A 19,963-nucleotide genomic window follows, 5' to 3' on the forward strand; every position below is an offset into this window, starting at 1 on the left:
GTTGAAAAGGAATGAGAAATGGTTTAGTTGGGACCCGAACCGGGTGGCAAAAGTCCAAGTTTTAGGGGAGGTGCTGCCGAAATTCCTACAAAATCCTAATCTTGTTTGAAAAATTATTTAAAAAGGGTTGGATTTGAGAAATTGTATTATTTGATTTATTAAGAGAATATTTATGTTTTCAAGCTTAATTTATTTAATGAACCTTATACTTTGAATTCGGCTTATTTAGAAATGAACTATTTTTACCATTTGAATCACTGAAGGAAAGAATGATGCTCTAACATTGGTTTCAATATAAAAAGGAGTTTTTAGTGATTTTTAAAGGAACCTAGACTTTTGATTTAGTAATCAAGTTTGAGGCATTTTGGAAGAGTTGGAAAAATGGGTTCCAAAAAGAAACCTGAAAGTGGTTTGATTCAAATGAACCGGTTCCGTTTCAAATGAGTTGATTTTTGGACCGGGTTGGAACTTGTGATTTTGTATGATCGGTTTTATATTCAGTTTTATTTACTTGAACCGAGGATTCATGATTTTAAGAGTTTCAATGAATTTTAAGGAATTTATATAAGTTGACCTTCCCTAAAGACTTGGGACTCTGCCGAGAAACTTTTGTTTTAAAATCCCATTGTTGGATGGGTGATTTTGAATGTTCCCAAAATGAATCTTTAACTTTCCATGGTTTTGGAAGTTTTGGAAAGAGAATGCCGAGAGTGGCTTTGTTTTAAAAAGGGAACTCACTTTGAGTAAATTTGGCTTATGAGCCTGAGATGATTTGAGAAATGAGATCTTTAAAGCCAAGGCTGAAAAGAGTTGAAATTTGATTTCAAAGAGAAATGGCTTGAGAAAAGTGATTTATGGCTTAAATGCCGGTTTTATGAATTTGATGATGTTGAGTGTGGAAGTGTTGTTTTGTTATGGGCCGGAATGGCTGTGTATGATTATGAATATTGGCTGGTTCTGGATTGAACCGTGAGCCAGGATGGCTGTGTATGATATTGACTTATGACTGATTGACGAATGAGTTGTGGGCCGTATGGCTAACTATGAATTATGAAATTAAGCCGGATGGCTGAGATGGATGTTGATCCATGGTTGGAACTGAATGAATATATGCTTGAGATACCTGGGTAGTAGCAAGGGTTGTGGTTTGTCCCACTTGCTCCGGGTCAGAGACTGAGATACCTGGGTAGTAGCAAGGGTTGTGGTTTGTCCCACTTGCTCCAGGTTAGAGACTGTGACGCCTGGGTAGTAGCGGTAGTAGTGGTGATTCCACTCGCTCCAGGTTGAGCTGTTAAACACCCGCCTGGGTAGTAGCCGCAGTAGTGGTTATTCCACTGGCTCTGGGTTGAGCGGGTAGTAGCAAGGGGGTTGTAGCTCAAACTTACTTGCTCCGCGATGGGTGTTTCTGTCCATGGTTCGCTACCAGGACGTGTCGGGTTGGCTATATAACCGACAGATGATATCATCAGCCACTAGGGACAGGCATGCATCATATGCATCTATGTGACATTGTTTGGGTATGCATATTGTACTTGGTTTGCCTATGTGATTAACTGCTAATTGTTCTACTTGCAATCACTGTTTGTTTGTGTTTGCATCTTCCTACTTGTGTTTGCATCTGGAACTCTGTTGGATTGTGGTGGATTGGTTGTGGTTGGATTATTTGGGCCTAGGGCCGTGGTTGAATGAGATGGACCGATGGTTGATTTCGGTTTTGTGGTTCTGGTTTGGAATAAGATATGAAAGGTTATTTTGGTTCAGTATAGATAAACCTTTTTGAAATGCTTTGATGTTTTGAGAATTGAACAGTTCCTCTTTCAGAAAAGATTTCTGACTTTACTTTCATTGTAAACTGTTGTTTTTGAAAAGAAGCATAAGATGGTTATTAATCACTGGTACGGTTTATCTTCATGTATCCTATTACAGTAATTCCCAAAAACCCTCTACTGAGAACCCTTTCGAGGATGATGTTCTCACCCCTTACATTTTTCCCCTTTCAGGATTTGGGCGCAGAAGTTATGAAGAGTTTAATTATTTGTTATTGAGATGCTCTGTATTGCTTTATATTATTATTTTTGTACCCTCGCCTTTATCCTGATATATTCTATAAGAGGGATAGGAATTGTATTGGATAATGCTTGTAATATTACTCATATATATGTATGTATATATATGGATGTACTCTTTATGAGTTTTTGTAAGTTGTATGGTTTCCTTGGATGTACGTTATCGAGCGAAAGTATTTTTGGGAACGGTATTTGCGGTTTAAAGTTTTAAACAGGCTCATATTTTAGTATTAAATAGTAAAAGTGTCGTCGTAATGTCTGAGCTATCAGAGTCGCGCAGCCGGAAGCGTGAGCTTTGGTAGTTAGGGTGTTACATTATGGTATCAGAGCAGTCCTTCCTGTAGAGCCTGAGGAATGGACCGACTATGCTTCAGTTGCATACTCTGAGTGTTTGTCATGTATTAGGTCTTGTCGAATGACGAGGATTAGAGCTTTATGCACATGACGATCTATTGATTTAATGCTGTTAGTCTTGCATTGCATGATTCTTGGTATTAAGTTTGGCCGGCTTAATACTAGTGACTCATGTATATGGAAGCACTGATGGGTTATCATAGATGATATACAAGTTTTGAGTAGAGCGAATCGCGGGTTTTGGGAACGTTAGAAACTATTTCTCGAGGCTATTCAGTTGTGTGTCTTGAATTCTGTTCGAGTCGACATGTTCTTTTATATCCTAACTCGAAGTTCTTGTTTGCTAGTCCTTTTGAAAAGTAGTTTGATTTTTTCAACTCTACTCCTCTATCCATATGCATTCTTGTTTGACTTTAAGTGCATATGCTGGTTTAAGATCCTTGTTGTATCTATCTTCCTCTGTTTGAGTTCTTCTTGATTCAAGTATTCTTTGATATAGCCTTGAGCTTGTCTTGATGCGCTGTGCCTTTTACTCCGGATTTCGAGTTCATTATTAGAGAGATTGTTGATTCAATTCTTCCCTTATTTAACAGTGATTATAGCCAATTTTTGAGATTTTTATGAAAATTTCTGTTGAGTAGATATATACTATATATGAACTTTGAAGATTTCTTATACAGTTTAATAACTATTTATCTCTAATATCTCGCCTGTACTTTTACTGGTTTACGGAACTACATTTACTTTAAAGTACAATTTGAATTTCTAGTAATTTTACTACAGTTCCAACGCACATCTTCATTTGATTAGGTATTTGGATATTTTTCAAAATGTTGGAAAGAAAGATTTTTTTTTTTACTTTTATCCCAGTTGAGTCTCATTTGATAAGCTTTACTTAACCTATTTTGAATTGAGTTTGATTTAGCATGCTATATGATTTATGCCATTGTTGTTCTTTTGAGAGTGTTGACTCATAGCTTCCTTCCTATGAACGGACTAAATACTCTACTAAACCTTCCATCTATATGAATATCATACTTGACCTTATTTTTAACTAATCTTTTACAATTTGTGAACATTACCATTGATCTTGGTTTTTCCAATCTTGTGAATCTCATTCTTATGTGAGTTAGTTTGATTCGTTTCAAAATAGTGCATCATTTATATATCCTCTCATTATCTTTACAAAAGTTTTTAGTCAAAGATTTATCCTTGAGAAATTACTAATGATTGAGTTGTCTTTTCCTACGACTTTTATTTTGGGTTAATTGGAAGCTTGTTGGATGTTTCACGCCTAATGAATCTTGTTTGAACTACTTTGATTTAAAACCCTTTCTTGCATGGCTTGACTCTTTTTAAGTACATCCTAATTTTCTTGAATATCCTTCTGAGATGGTGATTTCAAGTATACTTTGGATTCTTGTTTCGGACTTTTTGAACTTTTGAATTCTCTTTGAAAAGGTTCTAAACTGAATTTATTTTTCTGTTGCTTGATTGAAATTGAAGCCATTGTTCAATTTTGACAAAGATGATTTAAAGTTGACATGTGCTATTTTAAATGAAGTTTTGAAAAGTTTCCTTGTTTAGTGGAAACCGATTCGTTTGTAACGCACCACTTATTTCATTTACCAAATTGTAAACAAATTTTTACTTCGGAGTTTCTTTTCTAAAAAGAGTTTAACTTCCTCTTTTGTACTTGCTATAAATGTTATACACGCTTGTTTGAATATGAAATTTTGAGAATTATGAACAAGCATTTGATTACTTCCGAGTTTTTATGAACTGCTTTTGGTTAAGTTGTGCACCTATTTATCTTTCTAAAATATTTGAGGAGATATTTTAGCCTTTATCCAAACTTGTGTACACCTCGTTTTTAAAATTCTACATGATCTGTTTTCAACATGAAATTGTATTGAAGTAAAGCCACATTTATGCTTTTGTTACTCTCTTGAAGGATGTTTGTTGTTTAACTTCTCTTTCAGACTGCAAAGTGATATTTTTATAAGTTTTCGATTCTTTTAAGAACAATGTATTCGAAAGTATGGTAATTATGCTCTTGAGTTCTGTGGGCTTGGTTTGGGTCTGAGATATTCTTTTCTGTAAACCTCTTATTTCTTCGACTCAGCTTGAGTTTGTTTCAAACTGATGCGTTGGTCTTCTTATTGATCCTATTGGATTTCTTTGATTCAAGAGTTATCTTTGAGGTTGTCAATTGAATTATTTCTAGCAAACTTCATTTGCTTGATCATCCTTGTTGTCTGGGATTGGATACATTCCCCCGGATCTATAAGTACTATCTTTGATATTTGACTCTCCTTTCTAAATCTTGTATCCTTCTGAGTAAACTCGAGAATTGTTTTAATATCACGTGCGACTTATAGACGTAGTAACACGATGCGTTAGTTCTTTAAGACGTGATATGTGTATGTGGAAGATGAAGCGGTAGGTGTGTAACGTTATGAGTTGTGGGTGTTTTGTTCCTTGCGAACGGGTTTGCGGTTGTTAGGCTTATGATCGACTATGAGGTTGTAAAATGATTGGTGGAGTTGGGAAATTGAAGTTTTGAAGTGGGAACAAGATTTGTCAGCGAACGTAATGCCGCTGTTTAAATACCAACATGCTTTGCAGCCTTTTACAACATTAATTACCACTTTGCTTTGTGAACGCCTATCTTGATTTGGACCCTATTTTGTTACCTCAAGTTTTTGTAAAGTCTTGAGATTATGTGACCTTGTGCATTGAGCCTATCTTATAATGTTTGCCTTGCAATCACACTCCTACCTTTGTACCTCTAGGCATATGACCACCCAAGTATTTGAAAACCGTATATATGTTTATATTTTGAAATATTTTTGCTTTTTCTTTAAATGTGTTTAAAGGTGAACTGATAAGAAATTTCTTTCGTTTTGTATCAATTTTCGAGGGCGAAAATTTTTATAAGGTGGGTAGAATGTAAGACCCAGAACCTTTGAAAAGTCTTTTTATTATCAAGTCTCAAATCATATAGTTATTTATAGCCTTAATTTCAGAAATTATTTTATTAAAGATAATTAAGGCAAGTTTTGATTTATTGAAATTGAGACGAGTTATGATCCTTATCCAATTTTATAATTATTGGATTATTTTCTATATTTAAATTATAAAGTTGATAGTTATGAAATAATAAGGATTTTGTATGATTTGGATTAAATAATTAATATTTCAAATATTAATACGTTACTTTGGAAAATAAAGGGTTTAATTATATTATTTCTAATTATTTGATTTGGACATTTTATTGAAAATAATTTGTGAAAGTGATGAACAAATAGTATTTTCTATATATAATTAGTGTTGGATTTAATTGAGTTTCAATTACTATATTATTCCCAATTTTATGTGAAATTACCATAATGCCCCTAACCCTAATTTTTAACCCAACAAACCCTAAACCCCCCTCCTCCACACCATACAGCCGCAGCCTCCCTCCTTCAGCATAACCAACACACATCCACCCTAAAGGAACCAGAACCAGAGAGAAAGGGATCGAAGAAGAGGGAGATCCGGAGGGAGGAAGGGCGTCGCCACCGCGTCGCGCCGCCGTGCTGTCGCGTCCTGCCGTCAGACCCATCCCGTTGTTGCCACCAGCATCGAAGAAGAGGGGTGACTCGCGAGTGAGAGGGGGCGAGAGCTTGTCGCCAGAGAAGGAGGGTGCCATCGGCGCCGTTCCGGGTAGAAGGAAGCGTCGTGCGAGGGGCAGAGGCGGAGGGAGCCTCTGTCGTGCCACCACCGCGCCGTTGCCGTTGCTCCCTGGCGCCACCGAAGAAGCCGCCACTGTCGTTTAGGGAAGACCGCCGCTGCGTCTGTGTCCTCCAACGGCGCCGCTGCACGAGCCGGGGGACTCGTCCCTGCTAGTGCTTGCCGCCGCCATGCCGTTGGGAGGAAGACCGTCCAGTCACACCGAGCAGGAGAGACAGAGAGAGCTGCGGCCGAGATGGGGATCCAACCGCCGCAACCAGTTGCCGTTCACGTCGCCGGCGCCGCCTCCGTCAGAACCGCCGTCGTCGCTACCAGCTCTTATCTCCGATGTGGCTGATTGTGGGTGAAAGGGGGGCGAAGTTGCCTCTGCCGTCAGAAAACCCCGCTGCCATCGCCGGAAAACTCTGCCGGTAAGGGTTTTGGATTTGGTTTTCGTTTCTTGTGAGATTCTGGAGTTTTATTGTTGCGGCATGTTGGTTTCAGTCACCATTGCCGGAGTCGGGTCGCCGCAGCCGCTGGAGGTGGCTGCCGGGGCCACCGCCCAACCGGTTCAGAGGGCACTACGGTCCGGTTCAGCCGTTCTTAGTTTCAGTAAGTATTCCTATTTTGAGAGCTCTGCGTTAGTGTTCTATTCCGTGTAATAAAGTAATTATACTGTTAATGGTTTTAGGAGTTAGAATCCGGTTTCCTTGTGCCGTTTGTAGCTGTTTCTGCTTTTGAGAGAGAGCAAGCAGAGCCAGGATTTTGGTTGACCGGTGATTTTGGGCTGAGCGAAAAGGAGTCAGTTAACGCGTTTGGGGTTATGGTTTGCGTTTTGAGGTAGGGGCGCTTTCCAAAAACTATGTTTTATGTATTGGAATTATTACATATGGATACTGATGTGAGATATTGTGTATTTAGTGATTGTATCTGCCTTATGTATTATTTGATTAACTCGAATGATTATGGATGTTGATTTGGCTGAATTGTTGTGCGGCTTGTGAAATGTAATGTTTGAAGTTGATTCTTTAAAGATTTGAAATCTGAGTGTAATCCGTTGAGGATTGATTTGATTTGAGTAAATTATTTTGATGATTTGAAAAGTCGAATGTACCTTTGAATTTAGCCTGGTTCATTTTAATTGATTTGGTTTTGGACAAGTGATTTGTTATTGAACCGTTTCTTTAAAGCTTTGGAAATGAGTTATATCGATTGATATTGAATTGATTTTGAGATGGTATCTTTGAGATACGCCACTGAGGCGATTGTTGGATTTAGCTTGCTTTAACTTGATTTCTGGTTTTGAGCTGTTGAAAAGGAATGAGAAATGGTTTAGTTGGGACCCGAACCGGGTGGCAAAAGTCCAAGTTTTTAGTGAATCACTGAAGGAAAGAATGATGCTCTAACATTGGTTTCAATATAAAAAAGAGTTTTTAGTGATTTTTAAAGGAACCTAGACTTTTGATTTAGTAATCAAGTTTGAGGCATTTTGGAAGAGTTGGAAAAATGGGTTCCAAAAAGAAACCTGAAAGTGGTTTGATTCAAATGAACCGGTTCCGTTTCAAATGAGTTGATTTTTGGACCGGGTTGGAACTTGTGATTTTGTATGATCGGTTTTATATTCAGTTTTATTTACTTGAACCGAGGATTCATGATTTTAAGAGTTTCAATGAATTTTAAGGAATTTATATAAGTTGACCTTCCCTAAAGACTTGGGACTCTGCCGAGAAACTTTTGTTTTAAAATCCCATTGTTGGATGGGTGATTTTGAATGTTCCCAAAATGAATATTTAACTTTCCATGGTTTTGGAAGTTTTAGAAAGAGAATGCCGAGAGTGGCTTTGTTTTAAAAAGGGAACTCACTTTGAGTAAATTTGGCTTATGAGCCTGAGATGATTTGAGAAATGAGATCTTTAAAGCCAAGGCTGAAAAGAGTTGAAATTTGATTTCAAAGAGAAATGGCTTGAGAAAAGTGATTTATGGCTTAAATGCCGGTTTTATGAATTTGATGATGTTGAGTGTGGAAGTGTTGTTTTGTTATGGGTCGGAATGGCTGTGTATGATTATGAATATTGGCTGGTTCTGGATTGAACCATGAGCCAGGATGGCTGTGTATGATATTGACTTATGACTGATTGCCGAATGAGTTGTGGGCCGTATGGCTAACTATGAATTATGAAATTAAGCCGGATGGCTGAGATGGATGTTGATCCATGGTTGGAACTGAATGAATATATGCTTGAGATACCTGGGTAGTAGCAAGGGTTGTGGTTTGTCCCACTTGCTCCGGGTCAGAGACTGAGATACCTGGGTAGTAGCAAGGGTTGTGGTTTGTCCCACTTGCTCCAGGTTAGAGACTGTGACGCCTGGGTAGTAGCGGTAGTAGTGGTGATTCCACTCGCTCCAGGTTGAGCTGTTAAACACCCGCCTGGGTAGTAGCCGCAGTAGTGGTTATTCCACTGGCTCTGGGTTGAGCGGGTAGTAGCAAGGGGGTTGTAGCTCAAACTTACTTGCTCCGCGATGGGTGTTTCTGTCTATGGTTCGCTACCAGGACGTGTCGGGTTGGCTATATAACCGACAGATGATATCATCAGCCACTAGGGACAGGCATGCATCATATGCATCTATGTGACATTGTTTGGGTATGCATATTGTACTTGGTTTGCCTATGTGATTAACTGCTAATTGTTCTACTTGCAATCACTGTTTGTTTGTGTTTGCATCTTCCTACTTGTGTTTGCATCTGGAACTCTGTTGGATTGTGGTGGATTGGTTGTGGTTGGATTATTTGGGCCTAGGGCCGTGGTTGAATGAGATGGACCGATGGTTGATTTCGGTTTTGTGGTTCTGGTTTGGAATAAGATATGAAAGGTTATTTTGGTTCAGTATAGATAAACCTTTTTGAAATGCTTTGATGTTTTGAGAATTGAACAGTTCCTCTTTCAGAAAAGATTTCTGACTTTACTTTCATTGTAAACTGTTGTTTTTGAAAAGAAGCATAAGATGGTTATTAATCACTGGTACGGTTTATCTTCATGTATCCTATTACAGTAATTCCCAAAAACCCTCTACTGAGAACCCTTTCGAGGATGATGTTCTCACCCCTTACATTTTTTCCCTTTCAGGATTTGGGCGCAGAAGTTATGAAGAGTTTAATTATTTGTTATTGAGATGCTCTGTATTGCTTTATATTATTATTTTTGTACCCTCGCCTTTATCCTGATATATTCTATAAGAGGGATAGGAATTGTATTGGATAATGCTTGTAATATTACTCATATATATGTATGTATATATATGGATGTACTCTTTATGAGTTTTTGTAAGTTGTATGGTTTCCTTGGATGTACGTTATCGAACGAAAGTATTTTTGGGAACGGTATTTGCGGTTTAAAGTTTTAAACAGGCTCATATTTTAGTATTAAATAGTAAAAGTGTCGTCGTAATGTCCGAGCTATCAGAGTCGCGCAGCCGGAATCGTGAGCTTTGGTAGTTAGGGTGTTACATACACACTTATCTAACTATCATTTAAATATATATTCCTAAATTTTTAAATTTAATTATAACAGTTAACCACTTAACTATAATTTCTAATATTATTACAAAAAATTCGAAAAAACTATTTTTTTATTTCTAATCTATTATATTTACAAAAAAGTCTAAACAAGAATAACTACATTTAAACATATATATTTCTAACTATTATTTAAATCTATATTACTAAATTTCTACAATTAACTATAACTACTTAATTATAACTTCTAATATTACTCCAAAAATTTCTAAAAGGGTATGTTTTATTTATAATCTATTATATTATAAATAATTTTAAACAAAAATCAACTACATTTATACCTTTTTTAAACATTTATTTCTAAATTTCTATCAATAAAATTATAGACTCAGTCATTCTCAGTTCAACTTCTAACAACAATAAAGTTAACTAAATTTCAAAAATAATAATCATAATTCTAAAATATAAAAAAAATTTAACAAATAAACTTACATAATCAAAATAGTTGAGATATTTTACAATGTGAAGTTTCGAACGATCAACATTTTTTGATTTTGATTTCTTAGACATTTTAATTTTTTTTCCCTTTAAATAGATGAAGTAGCAAGCTTTCAGGAAGGAAGAAGATGGATATCTGTTTCCTGGGTGGGAAAGGAAGCTCGGAAGGGAAAGTGAGGATACGCATGCAATGAAGGCGAGTTGTGGGGTTAAAGGGACACCGTCACTGGGGAGCCACTTGCATGCGACACGTGATTTGGACTTTCACAACTCGGATGGTCCGTGCTGCACCCACTACTCGCACGGTCCGATTTAGCCTTACCTTTCACACAGTCCAATTTCTATGTGATTCGACCACAGGCAGGTAAAGCACTCCTCCTCTCCATAATGCTATCCAACACAAACTCACTCTCCATAATAAAATTAGGTGGAAACTCAATAATTGAGAGTCGTTAGATAATTTAACTGATTTAACTAAATTTTCATCTAACGATTCTCAACTATCAACTTTATGTGAAACCGACATGAGTTTTCACCATAAAATTAATTTGCGCCTAAACTACAACCCATCAAATAAAAAACGGTGAGTAGTTAACCCTTTACTTTTATCGTTTTATCAATTTTCTCATTTTAGAGACTATGGAACACCCTAGAATGTGCTTCACACGCTAGTCCCCTTTTCCTTTTTTTTTTTGAAACGCTGGGAGCTTCTCCTACCTCTCACCATTCATTGCTCTTCTCTCAATCCAACCTTCCGTCTAACTGTCACGTCATTCCGTCTCTCTATTTTGCGGCGGTCTCATTCTCTCTCCACCGCCCTTCCACTTTATTCTCCCTTCCGGCGACGAGGATTTGTGTTGCTCCTTCCCCATATAAACCCTGTTGGTGAGTTCTTCCCCCCTGTTACATGTGTAACCTTCTTGTTTGTTGATTTGGTTCTGATTGATTGCGTTATGGTTGCTCAAGAAATTTTGATTTAAGGAACGAGAGCCAGGATTTTGAACTTTTCTTCTGTTCCAAATTTCGAATTGACTTGACAATTTCATCTTGGGTTTAGGTTCGCTGGGTCCTGAGGTGATGATGCAATGTAATGAGTATTATTTTGAAATATTCTGACTTTCAAGTTGTGATTTGATAGCCTAATATTATTTTGAGTAAATACTCTTTGCGGTCCTGACCTCTTGCTCGAATCACAAATCTCCAATCCACAATTCGAAAACCCCTAATCGGTTCTTAAGCATCCAAGTAATCGCTTTAAACAGCCTTCTGTTACCAGTCTAAGCGGCCGCTTACCTGGATGGTTAGGGACTGATTAGGGGTTTTGGAATTGTGGAGGGGCGCTTTTACTCTATTATTTTTTCTTGGAAAGTGATCAATGTAAATTGTCAGTTCTATTGTTACCTGATTAATGTAATGATGACACGGGTTCAAACCCTATAACCATTAAGTAAGGTATTATAGATCTTTAAATGTGTTCCTGGATACCTTTCATGTTCATTAACTCTAGGCATATGACATCGCTAATATTCTGGTCCACTTAAGTGTTAACTGTAATTCTAAATTGTCAATCCTTTGTGTGTTGCAGCTCTAAGACTGATTTTAGGTGTTATATTTAAAGGCTAACCACTAAAATGAGCTTTGCTGCATCGTCAGTTGGTTCCGGTAAGTTCTTTTAAGCAGTCAGCACCTCTAGCTGGATTATGCCTACCATTTTTGGGTTTAATTTATCTATTAGGGAGTTTTCATCTCGCTATCTGACTCTTCATTGGCTGGATGATTGGCTTTTAAGTTTTAACAGCTATGGAGTTGTAGGAGGGTACTGATCGCATTTTACTTTCTTTTTGCTGTTATCTTCAGTTTACTCTTTATGGGTTTATTTCAGGTGCTAGATCTACTAGAAGAGCATTCGAGTTTGGTAGAACCTATGTTGTCAGGCCTAAAGGTAAACACCAAGCAACTATAGTGTGGTTGCATGGCCTTGGCGATAACGGCTCCAGGTGAAATGTCACTTATATTGCTTTTTTTTTTTTTACATGTTTAAATTGTAATTATCATCTACCTCTTGACTCAGACTGTATTAGTGCATTCTTACTTTGGATTTGTTGGATGGGTTTGTAAAAGTATTTCAAAACCTGTCTTAATCTAATAATTATGCTGAAAATATAGATATTGAATTTTCTTGTGTTAGTTCCATTTTCTCACTCTCGTAATATATTAGTAGAATAGCAGTTTGATTGTTTTAAATTTCCCTTTCTGACTATTGACGTCTGAAGCTTGTTTAAATGTCTGACCTCTGTATCCTGTGTCACTTTCTTCAGCAAATTTGAATCTGTTTCCTTCTTTGGTCGTTTTTTATGATCTTGAGTTTAGATATCTAGACTTGTCAAGTTAGAAGACTTCAGAAATTCCAGGCCTGGTTGAGTGCATGGAACTTTGGTAGTACATTTGTATTTATTCAAACTGTTTCATTCCTCTGTTCATTATGCATGTTCAACCTTCACAGTATTTTGAATAACTATCGTAAGAACAAACTTTTTTCCCAAAAGTCATCATGAGCATTTGACAATTTTTAGTTTCCCTACAATAAGTTATCCAAAAAAATTATTTATTTAGGTATTCATAGTTGTTAGTTGTTCAGTTTTACTTGGTCCAATTTGTGCGAACTTTATTAGCAGCAGTTGAAGGTAACTAGCTACCTTTATATCCCTCTCTAATAAGGAATTCAACCTAATATCCGAAATATATTATGATATTGAACCTATGCATGAGCTTAATCTGCCACCTAGAGGTTTCAAGTCAACAGAGTTTATGTGGCTCGCTCAAAATTAATATCTTTCAGAACTAGTAAATTAACTATTTAAGTTACTAATAATAATAATGTCCAACTTGAGGTTACTTCTGTACTTTCTGATTGAACTCAAAACAAGATCCAAAATAGTGAAACCTAAATCTGACAAGGGACGGAGAAAAACAGTAGGAATAGCAATTAGTGCCACAATAACGCACTAGTTTGATAATCATTTTCTTCTTTTGCAGTTGGTCTCAGCTATTAGAGACTCTTCCTCTTCCGAATGTAAGGACATTGACCTTTGGAATTTGGATTGTTATTCAGAATCAAATGCTTATTTCCTAGTTCCATATTCTAGGAAGCTGTAAGATCTATGGTATTTACATCAAAAGTTCATGTTACTTAATTATATGATGCAGATTAAATGGATATGTCCCACTGCTCCTACTCAGCCAATATCTATATTTGGTGGCTTTCCTTCTACTGCATGTAAGTTTTTATTTTTTGTTTCGTGCTACATGACCAACAGGTTTGTAGCTAACATGTAGCCAACAAAAGGTTAAAACAATGAAACTGTAAGTCTGTAACCAAGTATGCTCTCCATTTTGTGAAGGAGGGAGACTGAAAATGAGGTTGTTGGCTACATTTTGGCTAAAAAACTAGTAGTCACCTAGACTTTCTCATACTTCTATGCTTCTAAGGTTTACGTATTATAGATTATGTTTGATTTTGCTTTTATGGTTGAAAACAAAGAGCACCGCTTTTCATTAAAGAGTTCTTTTAAGATTTGTTATACTTGTATTTTGTGCTTCTCTAAACGCATAACAAAAATAAATATAAAATATAAATAGTCCAATTTCCTTTTCTTTATTTTTTGGGTAAAATATTCTCTTAGTTCCTAATATTTCAGTGAAGTCCTAATTTCATCCCTAACATTTTATTTTGTTCTATTTTTTTATTTTTCTTCACGTCAAAATTATAACTTTTTCTTCCAAAAATGCCCTTTTTCCTCTTATTATCTTTTTATTTCTCTTTTTCTTCTTTTTTATCTCTATCTAGAAGAAAATTATAATGGAAGAAGGGTATTTTTGGAAGAATTTTTTTAAATTTTGACGAGAGGATTAAAATAGGACGAAATACGACATTTGGGATAAAAATAGGACGTTTCAAACGTTAGGGATGAAATTAGTATTAATTTCATTTTATTTTGGGTCTCACAAGATGCCACATAAGTATTTGTGGGAACCATTATCATAAGACTTGATTTGAAACTTAATGTAAATTTGTCACTCCAATGTATGGTTTCACTTCAATTTAATTATTTAAACTTTAACGTATTTTTAATTATTTCAAATAAATTTAATTAAATTGTGAAAATTTAACTAAAATAAAAAATTAAAATTACAAAATTAATAATTATATACCATATTTAAAGAAATTACACACTAATAAAAATAAATTTTAAAATATTACCTAATTAAGCATAATAAAAAATAGAGTAAAATTGATAAGAACTTACGTGAAACTGATTTGATCTATTTTTCTATCAAATTGATAAGATAATAAAAAATAGAGTAATAAAATACATAATACAACTGAATGCATCTGATTTATTTGAGTAAATTTTGATTGAGTCTTTGTTACAATGATACAATAAAACAATGTTACAACGTTACAGTAACACCATTGTGTTCATTTAATGGGTTTAAACAGGTGGCAGCATTTCACTCTTCTTTCTTTAAAGTGATACGATATCTCTTTACTGATACCAGTATCATTTCAAAAATGGTATCCAATGCAAGTTTCAATTTTATATCAGTTCATTTAGTGTACAGGTCAAAAGTGATACCCAAAATTGATCCCATTGGAGTTGCTCTAACCCAAATGTTAAAGACTAAAATAGTACTTTATTTTCCCAATAAATAGGTAGAATGAACTAGAAGATTAATAAGTTATCCCAAAATACTAGGAACTATGCACATTTGCAAATCTATCTTTACACTGCAAAAAATGCCACGGACCCTTTCAATTTTTATATAACTAGCAGAAAGGACATTTCATACTCTCACTTTCTCTTGAAAGTTGAAACTACATTTTGATGAGTTATTATTAAATGTAATTAATGAATAAACAATAAATTAAGATTTTTTGCAAAAAAATATTATGTAGGAAATGTATATTTTTATCCAAAGATATTTTTTGGCAAGTGATTTATTATTTTTCCGTTGTACGTTCATATGTATGAAAGTCACATCCAGGAAGCTAAATTTTGAAAGATCGTGTTTGTAATTATATCGAAACATAAAATAAATTCTTACTTTTGTTTTTTACGTGTTTATCCACACTGTAGCTACCCATAGATCTTGCACAATATTTGCACTTGTCGATAATAGATGTTAGCTTCTTACTTACAATTAATAAACCAATAGTGGTTGAAATACAGTCGATGATAGACGGATACTATGGCATAAACAAATGTTGATCTTGATAAAATTCTTAACTTTAAAATCCATTTATGTAGGGTTTGATGTGGGCGACCTTTCAGAAGATGCTCCTGATGATTTGGAAGGTTTGGATGCTTCAGCTACGCATGTTGCAAATTTGTTGTCTACAGAACCTGCAGACAGTAGGTTTCTCTTTCAAGTTTTTAGTCCTTTATCTTTCTTAAGCTTTGGAGAAATATTTGTTTGCCATGTTTTTATGACATGTTGCTTCATCTTTTTTGACCCAAAAAAAAGAAAGCTATTGACTGAAAAAATCAGTTGACATTTTTGCATACATTTTATAATAATAATAATTTTTATTTTATTTTTTTATGTTAAAAAAAAATCAGTGTTCAGCTTCTTTGAATTATACAGAAATCAAGTTGTAAAATCTCTTTTGTGGGAATACATAAAAGCACCTATAATACTTTCCCTGTTGAAAACTTCAACATAACTAATTTACAACATTTGCTCAACTAATCATTTAATATTTGCCTGATATAAGATCAATTACAAATTGTATTGGTTCTATAGTGCATATTGTAAAAAATAGGATAACATAACATTATGTATTAATTTAGAGTGCTATTTTGACAGTTAAGCTTGGTGTTGGAGGCTTTAGCATGGGAGCAGCTACTGCCCTTTACTCTGCAACCTGCTTTACTGTTGGAAAATACGGAAATGGCAGTCCTTACCCAGCCAACTTATGTGCAGCTGTTGGTTTAAGTGGATGGCTTCCATGTGCAAAGTTTAGCATTTTGATTCTACTCAACCCAAGTTTATACGTTATTTGAAAAAAAAAAATGTTAATTTTTTGTTCATCTGTAGGACCTTGAGTAACAAGTTACAAGGGGTAGATGAAGCCACAAGACGCGCTCAAACTTTTCCCGTTTTGCTATGTCATGGACAAGGTAATTCACATTTATCTCTATTCCCATGTAAAGTAGTTGAGTAGGTTAGACCTTTTTTTTAATCACAATTTGTTTCCAAATTTATCCCATTTATGTATGATGATCATAATTCCTAAAATATCCACAACTTGTGGAAGTTAAGGGTTAAAGGTTGTGTTTGGAAAGTATCTTTAGACAGAAATATAGAGGTAGACCCTAGATTTTGGATGGATAAAAAACTAGGCAATATTTATTCCAAGGTAGAGACATTTTGTCTTGCTTTTATAACAGTGTTCTTCTCCAAGGAAGTTTGTGTCTCCTAGTCTATTTGTATTTCATGTCTAGGTGTGTTTTAAAGTGGATGGAAGTTAAATGATGTTGGAAGCATAAAACAGACAAACATCTAAATAAATTTACTTGTTTCAATTTTAAAATTGAAACGAAAATTTAATAGAGAAAATATAAATTAACAGACACTCTAAATCCTATTATTCAACTAATGAAACAAACTTTAATAAAGTGAAAGTTATGAAGAACAACTTGAGGGTGGTAAGAAATCCTACATGGTGGATGTCAGTTTATCACTCCTCATGGGTGCTTAGAATGATTTCATCTTTGACTTATTTTAATTTGAGATAAGATAACCTCGTGTCATACCATGAGGCGGTGTTTGGCAGCCTAAAAGAATTCTAATTCCTTGTGTAAGATCATGGTACCGTTGTAGCTCAACTAAAAGATAAAACAAATAATAGAGTAGTGAATATAAATAGATGGAATAGAAGCACAGGGGCTGAATGATATCATTGAGATATCACTCTTAACTCTGAAAATTTATTAGGGAATGTAGTAAGACATATGCCAAAAAGGGAAGATACAACATACAAGTAGCATTTGAGAGGCTCCAGCTTAATTTCTAAGATGAATCCTGCTAACTGTCCTCCTCTCTTATACACAATCTCATTTCTCCCTCTCCTCTAACAAAATGGGCATACAACATTACCCTGCCAAACTCGCAAAGTTAGTTGCAATATATTAGTATAAAGAGAGCGTGTTGGGACTTGGGACCTGGGGTGGTGGTGGTCCGGCAGTCTTTGGCAGTGGTGGTTATTCATGTAATATAACTAGAGAATAAAGAACAAAAATGTAAAATTCAAAATTGAAATCAATTTGGTTCTCACTAATGTATAATCCAAACACAATAATTGATTTATAATTTAGCTCATTTTAATTAAATTCAATTCAATTCCAAAACTTTTTGCTTTCGATAAACATATACGATGTAGATGAACATTTGTACTTGTATTTATTATTTTATAGCTGTTTTAGAATGAAATGTAATATGGGCTTTATAGATGTCCAGAACATGTTAGGGGGAAACTGGGATTGGGTGTTGTGGGGACAAGCCATAAAGAAATAATTGTAAAAAAAACAGTAGTAGAAAATGAAGAATGAGGGGGCATGGGCTCAGAAGGTAAAAGACCTAATTCTCATATTTGGCATTTTTGTAATTTTTCATCTCCTTCCTAAAGGCTGCTATTCTCTCATCTCTAAGCTCTAGTGTGTCTGTAAATTCGGACTTGGAAACACAATTGAATGGCCAATAGGGGTATTCTAGCAAGTTGTTAAAACCTAGAAAGAAATAGATTGCTCTTAGTAAATTTCGTTTTGCTTTTGAGTAATATTGATGTTCTCATTTCAACTATGCATATGATCTAACTCGTGATTTTTTTTTCTTACATTGACATTTATCTCCTTTCAGGCGATGATGTGGTTCCCTATAAATTTGGTGAAAAATCTTCGAAGTGCTTAAGTTCAACTGGGTTTCAGGATGTAACTTTTAAAGATTATAATGGGTAATAAAAAATGTGGTTATTTCTATGAAGATATCTTCATGTAAAAATGGTATTGTAAACGGTTAGATAGTTCAATCAAACATATTAAACCATCTAACGGTTCACAACACCATATTCACATGACGTTTTCATAGAAGTAGCCACCAATAAAGAAATTCCGTGTGAAACACTGTCATGGTTTTCACGAATTCCATATATTGTGATCAGTATTAATTTTATTTTGTTCTAATACGACAGGCTTGGACACTACACAATTCCGGAAGAGATGGATGAGGTGTGTTCTTGGCTAACGACGAAATTGGGCCTTGAGGGGAATGCTGCCTAATTCGATTGGGAAAGAAGCAAAATGTGCAGAATTATTCCCCTCTTAGGTCTATTGTAAGCTCTGATCCAATGACATGAATGATGTAAAAGTCGACTTTGACCTTGTATTGGATGAGTTTCTAGATGTTTGAGTTTATTCTTATTTAAGATTTTCTAATGGAGAAATTTTTATTTAATTCTGTGGAGGAAATTTTTTTGTTCCTTCATATTATTCATCTACTTTTTATTTTTATTTAAGATAATTTTTTTTTTCCAGTTGTTATTTCATGATCGAATCGGTTTTTCAATTTTTAAATGAATCAGGTTAGTTCTTCAGTTTTAAACTATGAATCAAGTTACTTCTTCCATTAGTTATCAAGCTGTCCATTTAACGGTGTTAACAAAGACTTGATGTACTGTGTTAAATCAATGTCATTGCGCAAGCTGAAATGGTGGAAAAGATGTTTTAATGAATTTGGTCCCTCAATTGGATATAAAGGTTGGGAGACAAATTGTTACATTTGTTTAACAACTAATCTGAAAAATATTGTTAGTAAATTTTAATGCTATTTTGGGATAATTAACAATTAGAAGAATTAAATTTTAGTCTTAGTAGAATACAAATTAGATATCTGATTATTGAATGTTAATTTGTTATGAGTTAAATTTTTTATTGTTAGACTAGCAACAATTTTATCATTGTAGCTTCATTTTAGTGCAGAGCTCTTTTCCATATATTTTCAAAATAAAGAAACCTTAAATAACTATTTTTGCAATTTATATATCCAAACCAAGCATATCATTTACAGCTTCATAAGCATACTCAACCTTAAAAGTATTGATAGCAATGAGAGGACTACGCAACTTGCAAATAAAGTGATAACAAAAAGAGTGAAATCTTACTCCGACCTCTAACAATTTCAAAAAATTCCTTTTCATCTCTTAATAAAAACGTAATCTCATCGCGACTTTTATCCATCATTTTCGTCAAACATTTTGGCCATTCTGTCAAAGTCTCCATCAATAGGAGGCAGAGACAATCCTACGTGTTAGATAACATTCCTATGTGTAACAAAACATTTCTATGTGTCATTGGATAATTTGTTTGGGACAAATCAACCCCTGGTATAGTAAGCAAAATGCCAAAGTTTTGAAGAGGCCAAAATGTTGCGTCTCACACCAACGACATTATATAGGAAGACTCTTCCATTCTTCTCCCTTCTTCACATTAACAATTACAGAAAATCCTAAGTCAATACTCTATTCCATGCCAAAAATTATCTAGCGAGGGACACCGTGACGGAGGGCGAATGGCGACATGATAGTGTATTGACGGCGAAGAGCTGACGTCATTGTGACATTGTGGTGATGGGATGTTCGAGGAACACGAGGTAGGTTCTTTGCTTTGTTTTCTAGCATTTTTCTATGTTCGGTTGTGGTCCTGTGAGTGTGGTCCTGCTAGGTGGTCCTCCTTCATAGCTTTATTGCATGCAATTT

The 19,963-nt window shown here is 35.1% G+C and overlaps 1 protein-coding gene across 1 annotated transcript; it reads left to right on the forward strand.

Moving 5' to 3' along the window:
* Positions 1 to 10,790: 10,790 nt before the first annotated feature.
* LOC130982693 (uncharacterized) lies at positions 10,791 to 18,663 on the forward strand. The gene is made up of 10 exons (XM_057906754.1): positions 10,791 to 11,034; positions 11,735 to 11,811; positions 12,032 to 12,146; positions 13,186 to 13,222; positions 13,357 to 13,426; positions 15,459 to 15,563; positions 16,018 to 16,168; positions 16,249 to 16,331; positions 18,070 to 18,163; positions 18,401 to 18,663. The coding sequence occupies exons 2-10, from the start codon at positions 11,781 to 11,783 to the stop codon at positions 18,486 to 18,488; spliced, it is 774 nt and encodes a 257-aa protein (XP_057762737.1). The 5' UTR covers positions 10,791 to 11,034; positions 11,735 to 11,780; the 3' UTR covers positions 18,489 to 18,663.
* The last annotated feature ends 1,300 nt before the right edge of the window (positions 18,664 to 19,963 follow it).

Source organism: Arachis stenosperma, chromosome 5 (assembly GCF_014773155.1).
Source record: "Arachis stenosperma cultivar V10309 chromosome 5, arast.V10309.gnm1.PFL2, whole genome shotgun sequence".
NCBI lineage: Eukaryota > Viridiplantae > Streptophyta > Magnoliopsida > Fabales > Fabaceae > Arachis > Arachis stenosperma.

Bases quoted from the DNA above. Each gene is read 5' to 3' on its own strand.
- LOC130982693 (XM_057906754.1), top strand. From the start codon at position 11,781: ATGAGCTTTGCTGCATCGTCAGTTGGTTCCG. The intron at 13,223-13,356 runs GTAAGGACATTG...TATATGATGCAG, and splicing joins AGACTCTTCCTCTTCCGAAT to ATTAAATGGATATGTCCCAC. The intron at 13,427-15,458 runs GTAAGTTTTTAT...CCATTTATGTAG, and splicing joins TGGCTTTCCTTCTACTGCAT to GGTTTGATGTGGGCGACCTT.